The 23,601-nt window shown below is 54.8% G+C and overlaps 1 protein-coding gene and 2 long non-coding RNA genes across 3 annotated transcripts; 1 reads left to right on the top strand and 2 right to left on the bottom strand.

Moving 5' to 3' along the window:
* Window positions 1-785: 785 nt before the first annotated feature.
* Window positions 786-2,589, bottom strand: LOC145514048 (uncharacterized). The gene is made up of 2 exons (XR_014059820.1): window positions 1,694-2,589; window positions 786-1,443 (listed from the first exon to the last, which is right to left on the bottom strand). It is a non-coding gene; the product is annotated as an uncharacterized LOC145514048 (long non-coding RNA).
* Window positions 2,590-8,428: 5,839 nt separating this feature from the next.
* LOC145514031 (uncharacterized) lies at window positions 8,429-10,213 on the bottom strand. The gene is made up of 3 exons (XM_081511115.1): window positions 10,044-10,213; window positions 9,332-9,644; window positions 8,429-9,081 (listed from the first exon to the last, which is right to left on the bottom strand). The coding sequence occupies exons 1-3, from the start codon at window positions 10,176-10,178 to the stop codon at window positions 8,453-8,455; spliced, it is 1,077 nt and encodes a 358-aa protein (XP_081367241.1). The 5' UTR covers window positions 10,179-10,213; the 3' UTR covers window positions 8,429-8,452.
* Window positions 10,214-13,916: 3,703 nt separating this feature from the next.
* Window positions 13,917-23,542, top strand: LOC145514047 (uncharacterized). Its single transcript, XR_014059819.1, has 2 exons — window positions 13,917-14,028; window positions 21,555-23,542. It is a non-coding gene; the product is annotated as an uncharacterized LOC145514047 (long non-coding RNA).
* The last annotated feature ends 59 nt before the right edge of the window (window positions 23,543-23,601 follow it).

The raw sequence follows: 23,601 nt of genomic DNA on the forward strand, positions 1-23,601 counted from the left end.
TCTGCTCCCTCATGTGGTGCCCAGGGCAGGTTGTCCCCAGAGGAAACCCTTACGACGGTGAGGACTATCACTGCTGTTTCCCAAGGGGTTCCGTCGGTGCGTGTCTTCCCCGGAGCGGTCAGGCCGTCTCTAAAGTACACTGGCCATGGGCATTGCCTCTCCTTGGAACTTCCCATGTGTTTCTCTTTTTTATGGAACAGTGATTTTTTAGAGGGGTTCTGGGCCACAAGGTTGTTGGGTCATTTTCTAGCCTTCTGTCGTGAAGAACGCTTTCCTGGGCGTTGGGGTGGTTTGTTGTTCCAGCTCCCTTTCTTGGCTTCTTTTGGGAGCTGGTGCAACAAGAGGAGCTCAGCCTCTGCCTTCTGGCTGAGATGTCACCCTTCAAACAGCAATGCCTGCCTGGAGATAATGATGGCATTTGCCAAAAGGGCTTCGTTTGGCACATGATATCTTGAAAGGACGTACACCGTCCTTTCAGCTATCAAAGGCTAGTTCAAATGACATACAAATGAGAACTCTCCAATGGAGTCTTACAGTAGGTGGAGAGTCCGAAAAAAACTCCTTCAGTCATTTCACTGAGAGTCATTGATTGGGGACACCAAGAATATAGGAAGGAATGCAGAAAGAAAAGATGAAATTGTGTTCAGGATCGGGGGGAGGGATGAACAGGGCGTGCTTGCCTTGAATCCAGGCTTTGTTGGGGGGTGGGGCATAAAGATCGAACGGGTCTGAAACTACAAAGTGGGATGGTAACACAGTATCACCAGAGTTACACAACAGTGTTCCCAAATTGCAACAATGATGAAAAAGTTTACTAATCCCAACTTAACCAAGAGAAATACAGGAAACCATACACAAAATAAAACATCACCAGAAAGGTGGAAACAAACCAAATGCAAAGCAGTTCAGGGGAAAGGAACTCCATGTCCCCTGGGGGCAGACCGAGTTGCCGGCGTCCACGGTGAGCAGACAGGGATGGAGGCTGCAGAGCCGACCGCTCCCCTGGACGTGGTGTTTCCGGCAAGGGCTCTGGGTCTCTGCCCAGAGCGGGGGCTCGTTCTTCCTGCAGGGGCGAGTGAGTCATCGTCGGCGTCTGGGTGTTGCGCGGGAGCCAGGGCAGGCTCTCCCTGCCGAGGCGGTGACTCCTCCTCTGCCTCGGGTTCTCCTGCCAAAGCCCGAGCAGGTACAGGTGCACGTGGAGGTGGAGGTTCTGGCTGAGGGGGTGGGACATCAGGGCCTGGGGCTGGGGGCCCTGCAGGCACGGAGATCCGATCTGCCCGGTGTGCTGGCCAGTACCCAGCTGGCCTGGTGTCTCTGCGAGGACAAGTCTCGGTTCTCCATCTGGCCTCGGTGGATCCCTGGGTCCTGCACCTGGAGCCACCACCTCTGTAGGGACAGGTCTGGGAAGTAGAGCCTGGTTCCAGTTGGAGGCCAGTGCTAGAGCTGGGGGAGAAGCAAAGTTTGCCCACAGGCCAGCCTTGGCATGTGCGTATCCCGGGACAGAATGCTTCCAAGAGATTCCCAAAGAATACCCAGGGTCGGATGTCTTTTGGGACTGAAGTGTGCAAGATGGGGGTGGGGGTGTGAGGCCAGCGCTTGCTGCAGGCCCAGCAGCATCTTTCGGGGACTCGTCCGTGTGTAGCTCAGCACCCCCTCCCCACACACTCCCATGCACCAGCCCCAGCGTCCTCACCTCTGTGCTCTGGCGTGCTGGGCTCCAGGTCCTCCTGCTGCCTCAGAGGCCGGGGTTCTCGGGACTCTGGGTCGGAGCCGGGTGTGCTGAGCTCCGTGGCAGCCTCAGACTGGGCCGCCGGGTGTATCCTGGGCGGTGTCTCGGCAGCAGGCCTTCCCCGCCTCCGCTTCGCCCCCGGTGGGGCTGATGCCTCCGTGGGCACGCTCACCTGGAGCCTGCACTGGGCCTCACGGGCGGGGGGGTGGTGCTCCGACCCCTCCCTCCGGGAGGTGGACGGGGTGTCCCCGTCCTCGGCCTCATCACGTGGGAAGCTCTGCAACGACAGTGACCGTCAGCCAGCCGTGCTGGGAGTTTTCCGAGCTGGGCCTGGCCAGTGGAGCCGCTGCTTCTGCCTGCTCGAACTTCTCTTCCCAGAAGGGTCAGAGACGTGTGTCTGCTCAGATCCCCACCCGGGAGGAAAGAGACCCACCTGAGGGTGTGAGGTCAGCCTGGGCGGCCGGCGCTGCCCGCACTCTCCCCATCCCACCCAGCCTGCTCTCCCCTGGGGTGTGGACACAACTTGTCCGCAGGCTTCTGACCCCACATCCGCCTGGGCTTCCTTGAGGGAGACACACCCTGAGAAACCCGCATCCACACACACAGGCAAAGGACCCGGTGTTTCCGGGTGGCATGGGAGAGGTGGCCTGGCCCCGCCTGGGGCTCCCCGTGTTACCTTTCTGTTTCTCCGGGCAAAGGGCCAGAGGCCTCTCGGGGGTGCCCTGAGCCAACGTCGACAGGGTGCCCACGCACACTGCCTGTGAGCTCTCCTGAGGCCCCGGCCTCTGGGCAGGGGCAAACAGCAGAACATCCTGGCAGCAAGTGATCTGGCTGGGGGCTCCTCTCCGCTCTGGAGGCCTGGATACCCGGGTTGCGGGTTCTGTTGGGTTCTGTTGCCGGCAGGTGACATCATTTCCTGGGGTTCGTGCTGAGGTCCCTTCCCCAAAACTTCGCAAGGGAATCTCTGGGTTTCTGACTGCTCGACCACCCCCCTTAGGCCATGTGCAGGCACAGTGACAGCCACACAGCCCAGCCCACAGCCCTGGGGAGGCCTGGGTGCAGCCAGGGCCTGAGCTCCGAGGACCCCGCTGCTCTCAGACCAGGCTCCTTCTTCTCATAAGTGGTGTGGCCCTGGACAAGCATATGCCCCTCAGGGTTTCCCCGGTCTCTCCATCTGCAGAGTGGGGGTCATTCTCCCATCTGTTTCCTAGGTCTGTCGGCCTACGAGCAGCTCCATGCCTTTCCACCTGGGGCTGATATCACGTGGAGCTTGTGCGCTGAGACTTCAGAAAGAAAGACTCCATCCAGGGCTGACACAGCACAGAATGGGGCAGAACGAGGCCTGGATGCGCCGTGGTACCCAGGAAAAGGCACTCCCCCTCCTGACTGTTTGGAGACCCCGCATGCAAGTTGGAGGACCGAAAGGAAGTCTCGAAGGTCTCCCTCTCTGATAGAAAAGAGTAGCCAACTTTCTGGTCCTCTGTTTCCATTGAGATTCTGTTCAAGTGTCCCAGCTCGGCTTCTGCGGGTGGCTGAGCTTCTAATGGCTCCCTGCGTTCTTGTCTTTTCCTCTCCAAACCTTCCGTCCGTTTCCCCCTTCTGGGGTGGATGGGCGCTGTCATTGCTTCTACCTTCGAGACAGATTGATGAAAAGTCTGGACCATCGACTCCTTTCCTCTCTTTGGTTCCGTGTCTCTCTCTGGCTGTGTCCCTCTCTTTTCCTTTCTCGATTCAGTCTGTGTCTTCCTCTTTCTCTCTCGTGTGTGGATGGATGGATGCTAGGAATGCACATGTATATGATTAGATGAGGGTTATGTTTTAGGGATAGGTTAGAGGGAGAGAAAGGCTTTAGGTCGGAGTTGGTCATGGGGGAAGGGTCAAGGGTGGTGGTGGTGTTTCTTGGAATCTGAGTGCTGTGCATTCTTCGTCTCTTTCCATATGAACCCCTTCTCAGATACACCACTTGCAAGGAGTCTTTCATGTTCCGTTTCCTATCTTTTGCATTTGTGAATGCTTAGCTTCTCTGTTGTGAAGAGGTTCCATTGGATGGATACCCATTGGTGTACTTGGTTTCCCTCTTTCCCTTACTTGAAGAGACCCATTTCTACCTCCGCCCAGCAAATGGCAAGGAGACTCTGATGTTAAGGAGCCTTTGACCTACGCTTCTTTCTAGCTATCTCATGACATCAGTCTTTAGGGTGAGGTTTTTCCCCGATATTGAGGTGGTGTGAGATCAAAACCAATAGCGTTCTTCAGATGTAGCTGTCTGGTTTTCCCATGGACATTGATTGAAGAGGCTTTCTTGTTCCCATTTGGATATTCTCCCCTTCTGTGTCAGAGATGAGTTGACCTTGGATGCCGGGGTTTGTTTCTGGACCCTCAACTTTATTCCATCGATCTGGATCTGTGTGTGTTGTTGTATTCCCAATAGCATACTGTCCTGCTGCTGCCGCTGCGGCTAAGTCACTTCAGTCGTGTCTGACTCTGTGCGACCCCATGGCCTGCAGCCTACCAGGCTCCTCCGTCCAGGGCATTTTCCAGGCAAGAGTACTGGAGTGGGTCGCCATCGCCTTCTCCGATACTCTCCTGAGGATCCTAGTTTGGTCGTCTAATTTCCTTTCACACAACCTTGGACGTCCGTATCGGGGCTTTTTCGTCGGATTGTATTGACAATTTAGGCTCTTTTCTGTTTCCGTAACCCCTTTTGCAATTCTTTGTTCGGTGCGAACATGCATTGGCATTTTGGGAGGAATAGCATCGAAGCTGTGGATTGCCTTGTGGGGCTGTGACATCATTTTCCCAATAGGAATTCTTTCAAGCCCTGAGCACAGCTTCTCTTTCCAGTGATTGGTGTGGGCTTGATCTTCTTTCTTCCATCTCTCGCCGTTTTGTGAGAACAGGTCCTTCCTTCCCTTCTGGGTTAGATGGACTCGTGGGTATCACTTCAGTGAATGGCATTGTCAGTGGGGGTGATAATTCCCTTCTCATTGGAAGACTTTGCTGTGAGTATTAGAAGTGCAAGTGATTTCTCTTCCCCTTCCTCCCTGTCCATCTCTCAGAGCCACCGGGAAACAGAGGCCTCATCCAGGGTCACACAGGCCTGAGGGAGTGCAACTAGACTGTTGTTTCTTCAGGCCCTCAGTGCTGGATATCATCCGGGATACTCTGTGTGTGTCTTCCTCAGTCTGGCGTCCCTTCAGACCTTTCCCTAGTTTTCACAGGCTTGTTGTGTTGGTGTTCTTTGTCTGTTTGGAGACCCGTCCTTGAGAAGCTTTGTGTTTCCACTCATTCGTCTCGCGATGTATGACCTGTCTTTTGCTTTTCTAATGAGGTCTTTCCCACGGTAGATATCTTTGATTTTGCAAAGTCCACTGTATTCTCTGGGTTGTTTTGTGGACTGCCTTTTAGTTTTGTGTGTGAAGACTCAAAGCACGTGTCCGGTTTCTGCTCATTGTTCTTCTAGATTTGTGACAAGTTTTCATGGAAACTTTGTCTAGGGATAACTGGAAGTGAACTCGGTGTAAGGTGTCAAGTCTCCATCTCCATTCATGTCATGCCCTGCAGTTTCCAATTCCCTGTTCCTGAGTGGTTTTGGAGACGTTGTGGGAAGTTTGGTTGCATCGGAGTTTGCATTTCCACCTTGAGTAGATTCACACTGTTCTGCCCTCAGGGACACTGTCAAGGGGGAGTGAGGAGCAGCCTGCACTTGCAGCAGTGACCACACGGTGGGGCGAGTGCTGCTGTCCCCTCTGGGAGCCCCAGGCCACAGGCATCCCAGTGAGGAGCCAGCTCTGTGCTCAGCTGAAAGGAGTTATTCTCTCAGGAGCCTCTGAGCCCTTGCCTTTGGATCACCCAGGGTGGGCATTTACTGTGACAGAAAAAAATTGCCCTGAATTCCATGGACGGAAGAGCCTGGCTGTGTAGAGTTCGTGAGTTGCCGTGAATCAGACACAACTGAGGACACAAAAACTCAATAGACTAAAACACTTTTTGGGGGTGGGGGTAGTGAAAGGGGGTGATGTGGGGTTTTTTGTCTTATATAATAGCCAAGGGAAATCTAGTTTAAACCTAAATTCACATAGATGGGAAAGGTATAGCTCTCCGTCACCCTATTAAAAAAAAAAAAAAAAAACGACTTAACTTTTCTGAAAGTTTATTTAGTAGCTTCCTTGAGCAGTTCATTGTGAAGCATTTTTTTTTTTTCTGTGACATTGGCCTCATTAAAAAGTACGGTTTGCGTTTACTGGATAATTTTGTTCATTGGTTTGTTAGGGAATCTTGGTAATATTTGAGTTTCCTGGGGAGCATGGTCACATGACCTGGCCCTGGCCAATCGGTGCGTTCCACCTCCCTGGCCACTGTGATTGGCTCCGGACTGGGGCAGTGCCCAATCGGGGCCCAGGGCCGGGCCTCACGTTGGAAGCCAGGGGAAGACGAGCTCTCGTCCTGCTGGGGTAGGGGAAGGGGTGGGGCCGGGGGAGGTCAGGCTCCAGCAGTGGGAGGGGCTTGAGGTCCGCCTGCGGCAGTTGGTGACCTTCCTGCTCCCCTCAGGGCAGAGCCGCCGGCCTGAGAATGAGGGCGCTGCTGAGCCCAGGGGCTGGGATGGCCCGTTGCTGCTGTGGTCCCAGAGCTCCACCCGAGACCTGAGGGAGGCCGTCTGCCCGTGAGTCCTCTCCCGCTTGTCTGTCAGCTTGTTTGAAGCATGCTGGGTTTTCTGCCCAGCTGGCTAAGGGGAGTCCCTGGAAATGCAAGGGTGTGGGTTTTGGCAGACTTCAGGGAAGACATGCCAGATGAGCCTGGGAGACTCCAGCTTAATCTGGATTCAGGAGATATCTCTTCGGGCCAGCTAGTAATTGTAGGATAAGCCTAATGAGTCTTCACAGGATGAAGAGAGTAACGTGCCAAGGTAGCAATCGATGTCCTCCTTCGAGAGGATGAAGCTGGTGCTCAGAGAAGGGGGGAACTTGGCCACAGCAAGGAGGTGTGCACCCAGACAGAACCCCCAGATCCGGCCATTTGAGCTCAGGGAGGCCAGTGGTGTGGCTTGTCCCTGTGGCAGGGGCCGAGGCACGCAGCCCACCCTGATTCCTGCGGGGGCCTGACTTGGGAAGTGCCATCTGGTAGCTTTGAGACTCACCAAACCAAATTGCACTGGAGAGGGGAAGGACACCTTCCTTCATCCACCCCCCACCCCCGCCGGATTCCCACATACCCTGACCCCTTTCTCTGGATTTCGGAGCCATTTCCAGAGTCCCGCTCATATGACCTCATTCGAAGTGCACTGTGGACGAGCTGCCATCTGCAGCTGCTACCACAGCAGCCAAGGGCTTCAGCTCCCGAGTACCTCCCTTCCTTTGGAACTTGGGGGCCCTCTACTCCCCACTTGCACACCACAGACCTTTGCTGAGGATTGTGGGGACCCTCACTCAGTTTGCAGCACGTTGTAGCCATCCCTGTCCTCTCAATACCTCCCTTGCAACTCAGCTTGTGAGCTCCTTTGGAGCAGCGTGGCCCACCTGGCTGCAACGGAAGAGACACAGCTGACAGGGAAACAACAGCTTAGATCTGACAGCCGGAAAGCTCTGTCAAAAGGGACCTCCCTCTTCACACCGTAGAGGCTGTAGGAGCCGCCAGGGTTTGGGAACCAGTGCTGGGGCCAAAATGACTCCACAGCTGTTTTCCTTCCTGGGGAGGGTTCTGGCTCCAGTGGGAATGGCTCAAGTCTCCTAAGGTTCTGAAAGCCCACTGTGTGCAGATTCACGGTACACAGAGAGGAGAAGGTGGAGTCCTGCCCTGGAGGTGGGCACAGCTCACGGATGAGCCAGGCAGGCAGGCAGGCAGGCAGGGCATGAGAACACCTGAGCTGCCTTCATGAGTGAATGGTGTGGGGGCAGAGGAAGAGAAGCCGGTCTGCTCCCTCATGTGGTGCCCAGGGCAGGTTGTCCCCAGAGGAAACCCTTACGACGGTGAGGACTATCACTGCTGTTTCCCAAGGGGTTCCGTCGGTGCGTGTCTTCCCCGGAGCGGTCAGGCCGTCTCTAAAGTACACTGGCCATGGGCATTGCCTCTCCTTGGAACTTCCCATGTGTTTCTCTTTTTTATGGAACAGTGATTTTTTAGAGGGGTTCTGGGCCACAAGGTTGTTGGGTCATTTTCTAGCCTTCTGTCGTGAAGAACGCTTTCCTGGGCGTTGGGGTGGTTTGTTGTTCCAGCTCCCTTTCTTGGCTTCTTTTGGGAGCTGGTGCAACAAGAGGAGCTCAGCCTCTGCCTTCTGGCTGAGATGTCACCCTTCAAACAGCAATGCCTGCCTGGAGATAATGATGGCATTTGCCAAAAGGGCTTCGTTTGGCACATGATATCTTGAAAGGACGTACAACGTCCTTTCAGCTATCAAAGGCTAGTTCAAATGACATACAAATGAGAACTCTCCAATGGAGTCTTACAGTAGGTGGAGAGTCCGAAAAAAACTCCTTCAGTCATTTCACTGAGAGTCATTGATTGGGGACACCAAGAATATAGGAAGGAATGCAGAAAGAAAAGATGAAATTGTGTTCAGGATCGGGGGGAGGGATGAACAGGGCGTGCTTGCCTTGAATCCAGGCTTTGTTGGGGGGTGGGGCATAAAGATCGAACGGGTCTGAAACTACAAAGTGGGATGGTAACACAGTATCACCAGAGTTACACAACAGTGTTCCCAAATTGCAACAATGATGAAAAAGTTTACTAATCCCAACTTAACCAAGAGAAATACAGGAAACCATACACAAAATAAAACATCACCAGAAAGGTGGAAACAAACCAAATGCAAAGCAGTTCAGGGGAAAGGAACTCCATGTCCCCTGGGGGCAGACCGAGTTGCCGGCGTCCACGGTGAGCAGACAGGGATGGAGGCTGCAGAGCCGACCGCTCCCCTGGACGTGGTGTTTCCGGCAAGGGCTCTGGGTCTCTGCCCAGAGCGGGGGCTCGTTCTTCCTGCAGGGGCGAGTGAGTCATCGTCGGCGTCTGGGTGTTGCGCGGGAGCCAGGGCAGGCTCTCCCTGCCGAGGCGGTGACTCCTCCTCTGCCTCGGGTTCTCCTGCCAAAGCCCGAGCAGGTACAGGTGCACGTGGAGGTGGAGGTTCTGGCTGAGGGGGTGGGACATCAGTGCCTGGGGCTGGGGGCCCTGCAGGCACGGAGATCCGATCTGCCCGGTGTGCTGGCCAGTACCCAGCTGGCCTGGTGTCTCTGCGAGGACAAGTCTTGGTTCTCCATCTGGCTTCGGTGGATCCCTGGGTCCTGCACCTGGAGCCACCACCTCTGTAGGGACAGGTCTGGGAAGTAGAGCCTGGTTCCAGTTGGAGGCCAGTGCTAGAGCTGGGGGAGAAGCAAAGTTTGCCCACAGGCCAGCCTTGGCATGTGCGTATCCCGGGACAGAAAGCTTCCAAGAGATTCCCAAAGAATACCCAGGGTCGGATGTCTTTTGGGACTGAAGTGTGCAAGATGGGGATGGGGGTGTGAGGCCAGCGCTTGCTGCAGGCCCAGCAGCATCTTTCGGGGACTCGTCCGTGTGTAGCTCAGCACCCCCTCCCCACACACTCCCGTGCACCAGCCCCAGCGTCCTCACCTCTGTGCTCTGGCGTGCTGGGCTCCAGGTCCTCCTGCTGCCTCAGAGGCCGGGGTTCTCGGGACTCTGGGTCGGAGCCGGGTGTGCTGAGCTCCGTGGCAGCCTCAGACTGGGCCGCCGGGTGTATCCTGGGCGGTGTCTCGGCAGCAGGCCTTCCCCGCCTCCGCTTCGCCCCCGGTGGGGCTGATGCCTCCGTGGGCACGCTCACCTGGAGCCTGCACTGGGCCTCACGGGCGGGGGGGTGGTGCTCCGACCCCTCCCTCCGGGAGGTGGACGGGGTGTCCCCGTCCTCGGCCTCATCACGTGGGAAGCTCTGCAACGACAGTGACCGTCAGCCAGCCGTGCTGGGAGTTTTCCGAGCTGGGCCTGGCCAGTGGAGCCGCTGCTTCTGCCTGCTCGAACTTCTCTTCCCAGAAGGGTCAGAGACGTGTGTCTGCTCAGATCCCCACCCGGGAGGAAAGAGACCCACCTGAGGGTGTGAGGTCAGCCTGGGCGGCCGGCGCTGCCCGCACTCTCCCCATCCCACCCAGCCTGCTCTCCCCTGGGGTGTGGACACAACTTGTCCGCAGGCTTCTGACCCCACATCCGCCTGGGCTTCCTTGAGGGAGACACACCCTGAGAAACCCGCATCCACACACACAGGCAAAGGACCCGGTGTTTCCGGGTGGCATGGGACAGGTGGCCTGGCCCCGCCTGGGGCTCCCCGTGTTACCTTTCTGTTTCTCCGGGCAAAGGGCCAGAGGCCTCTCGGGGGTGCCCTGAGCCAACGTCGACAGGGTGCCCACGCACACTGCCTGTGAGCTCTCCTGAGGCCCCGGCCTCTGGGCAGGGGCAAACAGCAGAACATCCTGGCAGCAAGTGATCTGGCTGGGGGCTCCTCTCCGCTCTGGAGGCCTGGATACCCGGGTTGCGGGTTCTGTTGGGTTCTGTTGCCGGCAGGTGACATCATTTCCTGGGGTTCGTGCTGAGGTCCCTTCCCCAAAACTTCGCAAGGGAATCTCTGGGTTTCTGACTGCTCGACCACCCCCCTTAGGCCATGTGCAGGCACAGTGACAGCCACACAGCCCAGCCCACAGCCCTGGGGAGGCCTGGGTGCAGCCAGGGCCTGAGCTCCGAGGACCCCGCTGCTCTCAGACCAGGCTCCTTCTTCTCATAAGTGGTGTGGCCCTGGACAAGCATATGCCCCTCAGGGTTTCCCCGGTCTCTCCATCTGCAGAGTGGGGGTCATTCTCCCATCTGTTTCCTAGGTCTGTCGGCCTACGAGCAGCTCCATGCCTTTCCACCTGGGGCTGATATCACGTGGAGCTTGTGCGCTGAGACTTCAGAAAGAAAGACTCCATCCAGGGCTGACACAGCACAGAATGGGGCAGAACGAGGCCTGGATGCGCCGTGGTACCCAGGAAAAGGCACTCCCCCTCCTGACTGTTTGGAGACCCCGCATGCAAGTTGGAGGACCGAAAGGAAGTCTCGAAGGTCTCCCTCTCTGATAGAAAAGAGTAGCCAACTTTCTGGTCCTCTGTTTCCATTGAGATTCTGTTCAAGTGTCCCAGCTCGGCTTCTGCGGGTGGCTGAGCTTCTAATGGCTCCCTGCGTTCTTGTCTTTTCCTCTCCAAACCTTCCGTCCGTTTCCCCCTTCTGGGGTGGATGGGCGCTGTCATTGCTTCTACCTTCGAGACAGATTGATGAAAAGTCTGGACCATCGACTCCTTTCCTCTCTTTGGTTCCGTGTCTCTCTCTGGCTGTGTCCCTCTCTTTTCCTTTCTCGATTCAGTCTGTGTCTTCCTCTTTCTCTCTCGTGTGTGGATGGATGGATGCTAGGAATGCACATGTATATGATTAGATGAGGGTTATGTTTTAGGGATAGGTTAGAGGGAGAGAAAGGCTTTAGGTCGGAGTTGGTCATGGGGGAAGGGTCAAGGGTGGTGGTGGTGTTTCTTGGAATCTGAGTGCTGTGCATTCTTCGTCTCTTTCCATATGAACCCCTTCTCAGATACACCACTTGCAAGGAGTCTCTCATGTTCCGTTTCCTATCTTTTGCATTTGTGAATGCTTAGCTTCTCTGTTGTGAAGAGGTTCCATTGGATGGAAACCCATTGGTGTACTTGGTTTCCCTCTTTCCCTTACTTGAAGAGACCCATTTCTACCTCCGCCCAGCAAATGGCAAGGAGACTCTGATGTTAAGGAGCCTTTGACCTACGCTTCTTTCTAGCTATCTCATGACATCAGTCTTTAGGGTGAGGTTTTTCCCCGATATTGAGGTGGTGTGAGATCAAAACCAATAGCGTTCTTCAGATGTAGCTGTCTGGTTTTCCCATGGACATTGATTGAAGAGGCTTTCTTGTTCCCATTTGGATATTCTCCCCTTCTGTGTCAGAGATGAGTTGACCTTGGATGCCGGGGTTTGTTTCTGGACCCTCAACTTTATTCCATCGATCTGGATCTGTGTGTGTTGTTGTATTCCCAATAGCATACTGTCCTGCTGCTGCCGCTGCGGCTAAGTCACTTCAGTCGTGTCTGACTCTGCGCGACCCCATGGCCTGCAGCCTACCAGGCTCCTCCGTCCAGGGCATTTTCCAGGCAAGAGTACTGGAGTGGGTCGCCATCGCCTTCTCCGATACTCTCCTGAGGATCCTAGTTTGGTCATCTAATTTCCTTTCACACAACCTTGGACGTCCCTATCGGGGCTTTTTCGTCGGATTGTATTGACAATTTAGGCTCTTTTCTGTTTCCGTAACCCCTTTTGCAATTCTTTGTTCGGTGCGAACATGCATTGGCATTTTGGGAGGAATAGCATCGAAGCTGTGGATTGCCTTGTGGGGCTGTGACATCATTTTCCCAATAGGAATTCTTTCAAGCCCTGAGCACAGCTTCTCTTTCCAGTGATTGGTGTGGGCTTGATCTTCTTTCTTCCATCTCTCGCCGTTTTGTGAGAACAGGTCCTTCCTTCCCTTCTGGGTTAGATGGACTCGTGGGTATCACTTCAGTGAATGGCATTGTCAGTGGGGGTGATAATTCCCTTCTCATTGGAAGACTTTGCTGTGAGTATTAGAAGTGCAAGTGATTTCTCTTCCCCTTCCTCCCTGTCCATCTCTCAGAGCCACCGGGAAACAGAGGCCTCATCCAGGGTCACACAGGCCTGAGGGAGTGCAACTAGACTGTTGTTTCTTCAGGCCCTCAGTGCTGGACATCATCCGGGATACTCTGTGTGTGTCTTCCTCAGTCTGGCGTCCCTTCAGACCTTTCCCTAGTTTTCACAGGCTTGTTGTGTTGGTGTTCTTTGTCTGTTTGGAGACACGTCCTTGAGAAGCTTTGTGTTTCCACTCATTCGTCTCGCGATGTATGACCTGTCTTTTGCTTTTGTAATGAGGTCTTTCCCACGGTAGATATCTTTGATTTTGCAAAGTCCACTGTATTCTCTGGGTTGTTTTGTGGACTGCCTTTTAGTTTTGTGTGTGAAGACTCAAAGCACGTGTCCGGTTTCTGCTCATTGTTCTTCTAGATTTGTGACAAGTTTTCATGGGAACTTTGTCTAGGGATAACTGGAAGTGAACTCGGTGTAAGGTGTCAAGTCTCCATCTCCATTCATGTCATGCCCTGCAGTTTCCAATTCCCTGTTCCTGAGTGGTTTTGGAGACCTTGTGGGAAGTTTGGTTGCATCGGAGTTTGCATTTCCACCTTGAGTAGATTCACACTGTTCTGCCCTCAGGGACACTGTCAAGGGGGAGTGAGGAGCAGCCTGCACTTGCACCAGTGACCACACGGTGGGGCGAGTGCTGCTGTCCCCTCTGGGAGCCCCAGGCCACAGGCATCCCAGTGAGGAGCCAGCTCTGTGCTCAGCTGAAAGGAGTTATTCTCTCAGGAGCCTCTGAGCCCTTGCCTTTGGATCACCCAGGGTGGGCATTTACTGTGACAGAAAAAAATTGCCCTGAATTCCATGGACGGAAGAGCCTGGCTGTGTAGAGTTTGTGAGTTGCCGTGAATCAGACACAACTGAGGACACAAAAACTCAATAGACTAAAACACTTTTTGGGGGTGGGGGGAGTGAAAGGGGGTGATGTGGGGTTTTTTGTCTTATATAATAGCCAAGGGAAATCTAGTTTAAACCTAAATTCACATAGATGGGAAAGGTATAGCTCTCCGTCACCCTATGAAAAAAAAAAAAAAAAACGACTTAACTTTTCTGAAAGTTTATTTAGTAGCTTCCTTGAGCAGTTCATTGTGAAGCATTTTTTTTTTTTCTGTGACATTGGCCTCATTAAAAAGTACGGTTTGCGTTTACTGGATAATTTTGTTCATTGGTTTGTTAGGGAATCTTGGTAATATTTGAGTTTCCTGGGGAGCATGGTCACATGACCTGGCCCTGGCCAATCGGTGCGTTCCACCTCCCTGGCCACTGTGATTGGCTCCGGACTGGGGCAGTGCCAATCGGGGCCCAGGGCCGGGCCCCACGTTGGAAGCCAGGGGAAGACGAGCTCTCGTCCTGCTGGGGTAGGGGAAGGGGTGGGGCCGGGGGAGGTCAGGCTCCAGCAGTGGGAGGGGCTTGAGGTCCGCCTGCGGCAGTTGGTGACCTTCCTGCTCCCCTCAGGGCAGAGCCGCCGGCCTGAGAATGAGGGCGCTGCTGAGCCCAGGGGCTGGGATGTCCCGTTGCTGCTGTGGTCCCAGAGCTCCACCCGAGACCTGAGGGAGGCCGTCTGCCCGTGAGTCCTCTCCCGCTTGTCTGTCAGCTTGTTTGAAGCATGCTGGGTTTTCTGCCCAGCTGGCTAAGGGGAGTCCCTGGAAATGCAAGGGTGTGGGTTTTGGCAGACTTCAGGGAAGACATGCCAGATGAGCCTGGGAGACTCCAGCTTAATCTGGATTCAGGAGATATCTCTTCGGGCCAGCTAGTAATTGTAGGATAAGCCTAATGAGTCTTCACAGGATGAAGAGAGTAACGTGCCAAGGTAGCAATCGATGTCCTCCTTCGAAAGGATGAAGCTGGTGCTCAGAGAAGGGGGGAACTTGGCCACAGCAAGGAGGTGTGCACCCAGACAGAACCCCCAGATCCGGCCATTTGAGCTCAGGGAGGCCAGTGGTGTGGCTTGTCCCTGTGGCAGGGGCCGAGGCACGCAGCCCACCCTGATTCCTGCGGGGGCCTGACTTGGGAAGTGCCATCTGGTAGCTTTGAGACTCACCAAACCAAATTGCACTGGAGAGGGGAAGGACACCTTCCTTCATCCACCCCCCACCCCCGCCGGATTCCCACATACCCTGACCCCTTTCTCTGGATTTCGGAGCCATTTCCAGAGTCCCGCTCATATGACCTCATTCGAAGTGCACTGTGGACGAGCTGCCATCTGCAGCTGCTACCACAGCAGCCAAGGGCTTCAGCTCCCGAGTACCTCCCTTCCTTTGGAACTTGGGGGCCCTCTACTCCCCACTTGCACACCACAGACCTTTGCTGAGGATTGTGGGGACCCTCACTCAGTTTGCAGCACGTTGTAGCCATCCCTGTCCTCTCAATACCTCCCTTGCAACTCAGCTTGTGAGCTCCTTTGGAGCAGCGTGGCCCACCTGGCTGCAACGGAAGAGACACAGCTGACAGGGAAACAACAGCTTAGATCTGACAGCCGGAAAGCTCTGTCAAAAGGGACCTCCCTCTTCACACCGTAGAGGCTGTAGGAGCCGCCAGGTTTTGGGAACCAGTGCTGGGGCCAAAATGACTCCACAGCTGTTTTCCTTCCTGGGGAGGGTTCTGGCTCCAGTGGGAATGGCTCAAGTCTCCTAAGGTTCTGAAAGCCCACTGTGTGCAGATTCACGGTACACAGAGAGGAGAAGGTGGAGTCCTGCCCTGGAGGTGGGCACAGCTCACGGATGAGCCAGGCAGGCAGGCAGGCAGGCAGGGCATGAGAACACCTGAGCTGCCTTCATGAGTGAATGGTGTGGGGGCAGAGGAAGAGAAGCCGGTCTGCTCCCTCATGTGGTGCCCAGGGCAGGTTGTCCCCAGAGGAAACCCTTACGACGGTGAGGACTATCACTGCTGTTTCCCAAGGGGTTCCGTCGGTGCGTGTCTTCCCCGGAGCGGTCAGGCCGTCTCTAAAGTACACTGGCCATGGGCATTGCCTCTCCTTGGAACTTCCCATGTGTTTCTCTTTTTTATGGAACAGTGATTTTTTAGAGGGGTTCTGGGCCACAAGGTTGTTGGGTCATTTTCTAGCCTTCTGTCGTGAAGAACGCTTTCCTGGGCGTTGGGGTGGTTTGTTGTTCCAGCTCCCTTTCTTGGCTTCTTTTGGGAGCTGGTGCAACAAGAGGAGCTCAGCCTCTGCCTTCTGGCTGAGATGTCACCCTTCAAACAGCAATGCCTGCCTGGAGATAATGATGGCATTTGCCAAAAGGGCTTCGTTTGGCACATGATATCTTGAAAGGACGTACACCGTCCTTTCAGCTATCAAAGGCTAGTTCAAATGACATACAAATGAGAACTCTCCAATGGAGTCTTACAGTAGGTGGAGAGTCCGAAAAAAACTCCTTCAGTCATTTCACTGAGAGTCATTGATTGGGGACACCAAGAATATAGGAAGGAATGCAGAAAGAAAAGATGAAATTGTGTTCAGGATCGGGGGGAGGGATGAACAGGGCGTGCTTGCCTTGAATCCAGGCTTTGTTGGGGGGTGGGGCATAAAGATCGAACGGGTCTGAAACTACAAAGTGGGATGGTAACACAGTATCACCAGAGTTACACAACAGTGTTCCCAAATTGCAACAATGATGAAAAAGTTTACTAATCCCAACTTAACCAAGAGAAATACAGGAAACCATACACAAAATAAAACATCACCAGAAAGGTGGAAACAAACCAAATGCAAAGCAGTTCAGGGGAAAGGAACTCCATGTCCCCTGGGGGCAGACCGAGTTGCCGGCGTCCACGGTGAGCAGACAGGGATGGAGGCTGCAGAGCCGACCGCTCCCCTGGACGTGGTGTTTCCGGCAAGGGCTCTGGGTCTCTGCCCAGAGCGGGGGCTCGTTCTTCCTGCAGGGGCGAGTGAGTCATCGTCGGCGTCTGGGTGTTGCGCGGGAGCCAGGGCAGGCTCTCCCTGCCGAGGCGGTGACTCCTCCTCTGCCTCGGGTTCTCCTGCCAAAGCCCGAGCAGGTACAGGTGCACGTGGAGGTGGAGGTTCTGGCTGAGGGGGTGGGACATCAGGGCCTGGGGCTGGGGGCCCTGCAGGCACGGAGATCCGATCTGCCCGGTGTGCTGGCCAGTACCCAGCTGGCCTGGTGTCTCTGCGAGGACAAGTCTCGGTTCTCCATCTGGCCTCGGTGGATCCCTGGGTCCTGCACCTGGAGCCACCACCTCTGTAGGGACAGGTCTGGGAAGTAGAGCCTGGTTCCAGTTGGAGGCCAGTGCTAGAGCTGGGGGAGAAGCAAAGTTTGCCCACAGGCCAGCCTTGGCATGTGCGTATCCCGGGACAGAATGCTTCCAAGAGATTCCCAAAGAATACCCAGGGTCGGATGTCTTTTGGGACTGAAGTGTGCAAGATGGGGGTGGGGGTGTGAGGCCAGCGCTTGCTGCAGGCCCAGCAGCATCTTTCGGGGACTCGTCCGTGTGTAGCTCAGCACCCCCTCCCCACACACTCCCATGCACCAGCCCCAGCGTCCTCACCTCTGTGCTCTGGCGTGCTGGGCTCCAGGTCCTCCTGCTGCCTCAGAGGCCGGGGTTCTCGGGACTCTGGGTCGGAGCCGGGTGTGCTGAGCTCCGTGGCAGCCTCAGACTGGGCCGCCGGGTGTATCCTGGGCGGTGTCTCGGCAGCAGGCCTTCCCCGCCTCCGCTTCGCCCCCGGTGGGGCTGATGCCTCCGTGGGCACGCTCACCTGGAGCCTGCACTGGGCCTCACGGGCGGGGGGGTGGTGCTCCGACCCCTCCCTCCGGGAGGTGGACGGGGTGTCCCCGTCCTCGGCCTCATCACGTGGGAAGCTCTGCAACGACAGTGACCGTCAGCCAGCCGTGCTGGGAGTTTTCCGAGCTGGGCCTGGCCAGTGGAGCCGCTGCTTCTGCCTGCTCGAACTTCTCTTCCCAGAAGGGTCAGAGACGTGTGTCTGCTCAGATCCCCACCCGGGAGGAAAGAGACCCACCTGAGGGTGTGAGGTCAGCCTGGGCGGCCGGCGCTGCCCGCACTCTCCCCATCCCACCCAGCCTGCTCTCCCCTGGGGTGTGGACACAACTTGTCCGCAGGCTTCTGACCCCACATCCGCCTGGGCTTCCTTGAGGGAGACACACCCTGAGAAACCCGCATCCACACACACAGGCAAAGGACCCGGTGTTTCCGGGTGGCATGGGAGAGGTGGCCTGGCCCCGCCTGGGGCTCCCCGTGTTACCTTTCTGTTTCTCCGGGCAAAGGGCCAGAGGCCTCTCGGGGGTGCCCTGAGCCAACGTCGACAGGGTGCCCACGCACACTGCCTGTGAGCTCTCCTGAGGCCCCGGCCTCTGGGCAGGGGCAAACAGCAGAACATCCTGGCAGCAAGTGATCTGGCTGGGGGCTCCTCTCCGCTCTGGAGGCCTGGATACCCGGGTTGCGGGTTCTGTTGGGTTCTGTTGCCGGCAGGTGACATCATTTCCTGGGGTTCGTGCTGAGGTCCCTTCCCCAAAACTTCGCAAGGGAATCTCTGGGTTTCTGACTGCTCGACCACCCCCCTTAGGCCATGTGCAGGCACAGTGACAGCCACACAGCCCAGCCCACAGCCCTGGGGAGGCCTGGGTGCAGCCAGGGCCTGAGCTCCGAGGACCCCGCTGCTCTCAGACCAGGCTCCTTCTTCTCATAAGTGGTGTGGCCCTGGACAAGCATATGCCCCTCAGGGTTTCCCCGGTCTCTCCATCTGCAGAGTGGGGGTCATTCTCCCATCTGTTTCCTAGGTCTGTCGGCCTACGAGCAGCTCCATGCCTTTCCACCTGGGGCTGATATCACGTGGAGCTTGTGCGCTGAGACTTCAGAAAGAAAGACTCCATCCAGGGCTGACACAGCACAGAATGGGGCAGAACGAGGCCTGGATGCGCCGTGGTACCCAGGAAAAGGCACTCCCCCTCCTGACTGTTTGGAGACCCCGCATGCAAGTTGGAGGACCGAAAGGAAGTCTCGAAGGTCTCCCTCTCTGATAGAAAAGAGTAGCCAACTTTCTGGTCCTCTGTTTCCATTGAGATTCTGTTCAAGTGTCCCAGCTCGGCTTCTGCGGGTGGCTGAGCTTCTAATGGCTCCCTGCGTTCTTGTCTTTTCCTCTCCAAACCTTCCGTCCGTTTCCCCCTTCTGGGGTGGATGGGCGCTGTCATTGCTTCTACCTTCGAGACAGATTGATGAAAAGTCTGGACCATCGACTCCTTTCCTCTCTTTGGTTCCGTGTCTCTCTCTGGCTGTGTCCCTCTCTTTTCCTTTCTCGATTCAGTCTGTGTCTTCCTCTTTCTCTCTCGTGTGTGGATGGATGGATGCTAGGAATGCACATGTATATGATTAGATGAGGGTTATGTTTTAGGGATAGGTTAGAGGGAGAGAAAGGCTTTAGGTCGGAGTTGGTCATGGGGGAAGGGTCAAGGGTGGTGGTGGTGTTTCTTGGAATCTGAGTGCTGTGCATTCTTCGTCTCTTTCCATATGAACCCCTTCTCAGATACACCACTTGCAAGGAGTCTTTCATGTTCCGTTTCCTATCTTTTGCATTTGTGAATGCTTAGCTTCTCTGTTGTGAAGAGGTTCCATTGGATGGATACCCATTGGTGTACTTGGTTTCCCTCTTTCCCTTACTTGAAGAGACCCATTTCTACCTCCGCCCAGCAAATGGCAAGGAGACTCTGATGTTAAGGAGCCTTTGACCTACGCTTCTTTCTAGCTATCTCATGACATCAGTCTTTAGGGTGAGGTTTTTCCCCGATATTGAGGTGGTGTGAGATCAAAACCAATAGCGTTCTTCAGATGTAGCTGTCTGGTTTTCCCATGGACATTGATTGAAGAGGCTTTCTTGTTCCCATTTGGATATTCTCCCCTTCTGTGTCAGAGATGAGTTGACCTTGGATGCCGGGGTTTGTTTCTGGACCCTCAACTTTATTCCATCGATCTGGATCTGTGTGTGTTGTTGTATTCCCAATAGCATACTGTCCTGCTGCTGCCGCTGCGGCTAAGTCACTTCAGTCGTGTCTGACTCTGTGCGACCCCATGGCCTGCAGCCTACCAGGCTCCTCCGTCCAGGGCATTTTCCAGGCAAGAGTACTGGAGTGGGTCGCCATCGCCTTCTCCGATACTCTCCTGAGGATCCTAGTTTGGTCGTCTAATTTCCTTTCACACAACCTTGGACGTCCGTATCGGGGCTTTTTCGTCGGATTGTATTGACAATTTAGGCTCTTTTCTGTTTCCGTAACCCCTTTTGCAATTCTTTGTTCGGTGCGAACATGCATTGGCATTTTGGGAGGAATAGCATCGAAGCTGTGGATTGCCTTGTGGGGCTGTGACATCATTTTCCCAATAGGAATTCTTTCAAGCCCTGAGCACAGCTTCTCTTTCCAGTGATTGGTGTGGGCTTGATCTTCTTTCTTCCATCTCTCGCCGTTTTGTGAGAACAGGTCCTTCCTTCCCTTCTGGGTTAGATGGACTCGTGGGTATCACTTCAGTGAATGGCATTGTCAGTGGGGGTGATAATTCCCTTCTCATTGGAAGACTTTGCTGTGAGTATTAGAAGTGCAAGTGATTTCTCTTCCCCTTCCTCCCTGTCCATCTCTCAGAGCCACCGGGAAACAGAGGCCTCATCCAGGGTCACACAGGCCTGAGGGAGTGCAACTAGACTGTTGTTTCTTCAGGCCCTCAGTGCTGGATATCATCCGGGATACTCTGTGTGTGTCTTCCTCAGTCTGGCGTCCCTTCAGACCTTTCCCTAGTTTTCACAGGCTTGTTGTGTTGGTGTTCTTTGTCTGTTTGGAGACCCGTCCTTGAGAAGCTTTGTGTTTCCACTCATTCGTCTCGCGATGTATGACCTGTCTTTTGCTTTTCTAATGAGGTCTTTCCCACGGTAGATATCTTTGATTTTGCAAAGTCCACTGTATTCTCTGGGTTGTTTTGTGGACTGCCTTTTAGTTTTGTGTGTGAAGACTCAAAGCACGTGTCCGGTTTCTGCTCATTGTTCTTCTAGATTTGTGACAAGTTTTCATGGAAACTTTGTCTAGGGATAACTGGAAGTGAACTCGGTGTAAGGTGTCAAGTCTCCATCTCCATTCATGTCATGCCCTGCAGTTTCCAATTCCCTGTTCCTGAGTGGTTTTGGAGACGTTGTGGGAAGTTTGGTTGCATCGGAGTTTGCATTTCCACCTTGAGTAGATTCACACTGTTCTGCCCTCAGGGACACTGTCAAGGGGGAGTGAGGAGCAGCCTGCACTTGCAGCAGTGACCACACGGTGGGGCGAGTGCTGCTGTCCCCTCTGGGAGCCCCAGGCCACAGGCATCCCAGTGAGGAGCCAGCTCTGTGCTCAGCTGAAAGGAGTTATTCTCTCAGGAGCCTCTGAGCCCTTGCCTTTGGATCACCCAGGGTGGGCATTTACTGTGACAGAAAAAAATTGCCCTGAATTCCATGGACGGAAGAGCCTGGCTGTGTAGAGTTCGTGAGTTGCCGTGAATCAGACACAACTGAGGACACAAAAACTCAATAGACTAAAACACTTTTTGGGGGTGGGGGTAGTGAAAGGGGGTGATGTGGGGTTTTTTGTCTTATATAATAGCCAAGGGAAATCTAGTTTAAACCTAAATTCACATAGATGGGAAAGGTATAGCTCTCCGTCACCCTATTAAAAAAAAAAAAAAAAAACGACTTAACTTTTCTGAAAGTTTATTTAGTAGCTTCCTTGAGCAGTTCATTGTGAAGCATTTTTTTTTTTTCTGTGACATTGGCCTCATTAAAAAGTACGGTTTGCGTTTACTGGATAATTTTGTTCATTGGTTTGTTAGGGAATCTTGGTAATATTTGAGTTTCCTGGGGAGCATGGTCACATGACCTGGCCCTGGCCAATCGGTGCGTTCCACCTCCCTGGCCACTGTGATTGGCTCCGGACTGGGGCAGTGCCCAATCGGGGCCCAGGGCCGGGCCTCACGTTGGAAGCCAGGGGAAGACGAGCTCTCGTCCTGCTGGGGTAGGGGAAGGGGTGGGGCCGGGGGAGGTCAGGCTCCAGCAGTGGGAGGGGCTTGAGGTCCGCCTGCGGCAGTTGGTGACCTTCCTGCTCCCCTCAGGGCAGAGCCGCCGGCCTGAGAATGAGGGCGCTGCTGAGCCCAGGGGCTGGGATGGCCCGTTGCTGCTGTGGTCCCAGAGCTCCACCCGAGACCTGAGGGAGGCCGTCTGCCCGTGAGTCCTCTCCCGCTTGTCTGTCAGCTTGTTTGAAGCATGCTGGGTTTTCTGCCCAGCTGGCTAAGGGGAGTCCCTGGAAATGCAAGGGTGTGGGTTTTGGCAGACTTCAGGGAAGACATGCCAGATGAGCCTGGGAGACTCCAGCTTAATCTGGATTCAGGAGATATCTCTTCGGGCCAGCTAGTAATTGTAGGATAAGCCTAATGAGTCTTCACAGGATGAAGAGAGTAACGTGCCAAGGTAGCAATCGATGTCCTCCTTCGAGAGGATGAAGCTGGTGCTCAGAGAAGGGGGGAACTTGGCCACAGCAAGGAGGTGTGCACCCAGACAGAACCCCCAGATCCGGCCATTTGAGCTCAGGGAGGCCAGTGGTGTGGCTTGTCCCTGTGGCAGGGGCCGAGGCACGCAGCCCACCCTGATTCCTGCGGGGGCCTGACTTGGGAAGTGCCATCTGGTAGCTTTGAGACTCACCAAACCAAATTGCACTGGAGAGGGGAAGGACACCTTCCTTCATCCACCCCCCACCCCCGCCGGATTCCCACATACCCTGACCCCTTTCTCTGGATTTCGGAGCCATTTCCAGAGTCCCGCTCATATGACCTCATTCGAAGTGCACTGTGGACGAGCTGCCATCTGCAGCTGCTACCACAGCAGCCAAGGGCTTCAGCTCCCGAGTACCTCCCTTCCTTTGGAACTTGGGGGCCCTCTACTCCCCACTTGCACACCACAGACCTTTGCTGAGGATTGTGGGGACCCTCACTCAGTTTGCAGCACGTTGTAGCCATCCCTGTCCTCTCAATACCTCCCTTGCAACTCAGCTTGTGAGCTCCTTTGGAGCAGCGTGGCCCACCTGGCTGCAACGGAAGAGACACAGCTGACAGGGAAACAACAGCTTAGATCTGACAGCCGGAAAGCTCTGTCAAAAGGGACCTCCCTCTTCACACCGTAGAGGCTGTAGGAGCCGCCAGGGTTTGGGAACCAGTGCTGGGGCCAAAATGACTCCACAGCTGTTTTCCTTCCTGGGGAGGGTTCTGGCTCCAGTGGGAATGGCTCAAGTCTCCTAAGGTTCTGAAAGCCCACTGTGTGCAGATTCACGGTACACAGAGAGGAGAAGGTGGAGTCCTGCCCTGGAGGTGGGCACAGCTCACGGATGAGCCAGGCAGGCAGGCAGGCAGGCAGGGCATGAGAACACCTGAGCTGCCTTCATGAGTGAATGGTGTGGGGGCAGAGGAAGAGAAGCCGGTCTGCTCCCTCATGTGGTGCCCAGGGCAGGTTGTCCCCAGAGGAAACCCTTACGACGGTGAGGACTATCACTGCTGTTTCCCAAGGGGTTCCGTCGGTGCGTGTCTTCCCCGGAGCGGTCAGGCCGTCTCTAAAGTACACTGGCCATGGGCATTGCCTCTCCTTGGAACTTCCCATGTGTTTCTCTTTTTTATGGAACAGTGATTTTTTAGAGGGGTTCTGGGCCACAAGGTTGTTGGGTCATTTTCTAGCCTTCTGTCGTGAAGAACGCTTTCCTGGGCGTTGGGGTGGTTTGTTGTTCCAGCTCCCTTTCTTGGCTTCTTTTGGGAGCTGGTGCAACAAGAGGAGCTCAGCCTCTGCCTTCTGGCTGAGATGTCACCCTTCAAACAGCAATGCCTGCCTGGAGATAATGATGGCATTTGCCAAAAGGGCTTCGTTTGGCACATGATATCTTGAAAGGACGTACACCGTCCTTTCAGCTATCAAAGGCTAGTTCAAATGACATACAAATGAGAACTCTCCAATGGAGTCTTACAGTAGGTGGAGAGTCCGAAAAAAACTCCTTCAGTCATTTCACTGAGAGTCATTGATTGGGGACACCAAGAATATAGGAAGGAATGCAGAAAGAAAAGATGAAATTGTGTTCAGGATCGGGGGGAGGGATGAACAGGGCGTGCTTGCCTTGAATCC

The sequence above is a fragment of the Giraffa tippelskirchi genome, chromosome 7 (genome assembly GCF_054371585.1).
Source record: "Giraffa tippelskirchi isolate mGirTip1 chromosome 7, T2T-mGirTip1v1.2.pri, whole genome shotgun sequence".
Lineage (NCBI taxonomy): Eukaryota > Metazoa > Chordata > Mammalia > Artiodactyla > Giraffidae > Giraffa > Giraffa tippelskirchi.

Coding starts and splice junctions, on each gene's coding strand:
- LOC145514031 (XM_081511115.1), bottom strand. CDS start 10,178: ATGTTCTGCTGTTTGCCCCTGCCCAGAGGCCGGGGCCTCAGGAGAGCT. Junction 9,645..10,043: donor TTGCCCGGAGAAACAGAAAG/GTAACACGGGGA, acceptor CTGTCGTTGCAG/AGCTTCCCACGTGATGAGGC. Junction 9,082..9,331: donor CAGCACGCCAGAGCACAGAG/GTGAGGACGCTG, acceptor CTTCTCCCCCAG/CTCTAGCACTGGCCTCCAAC.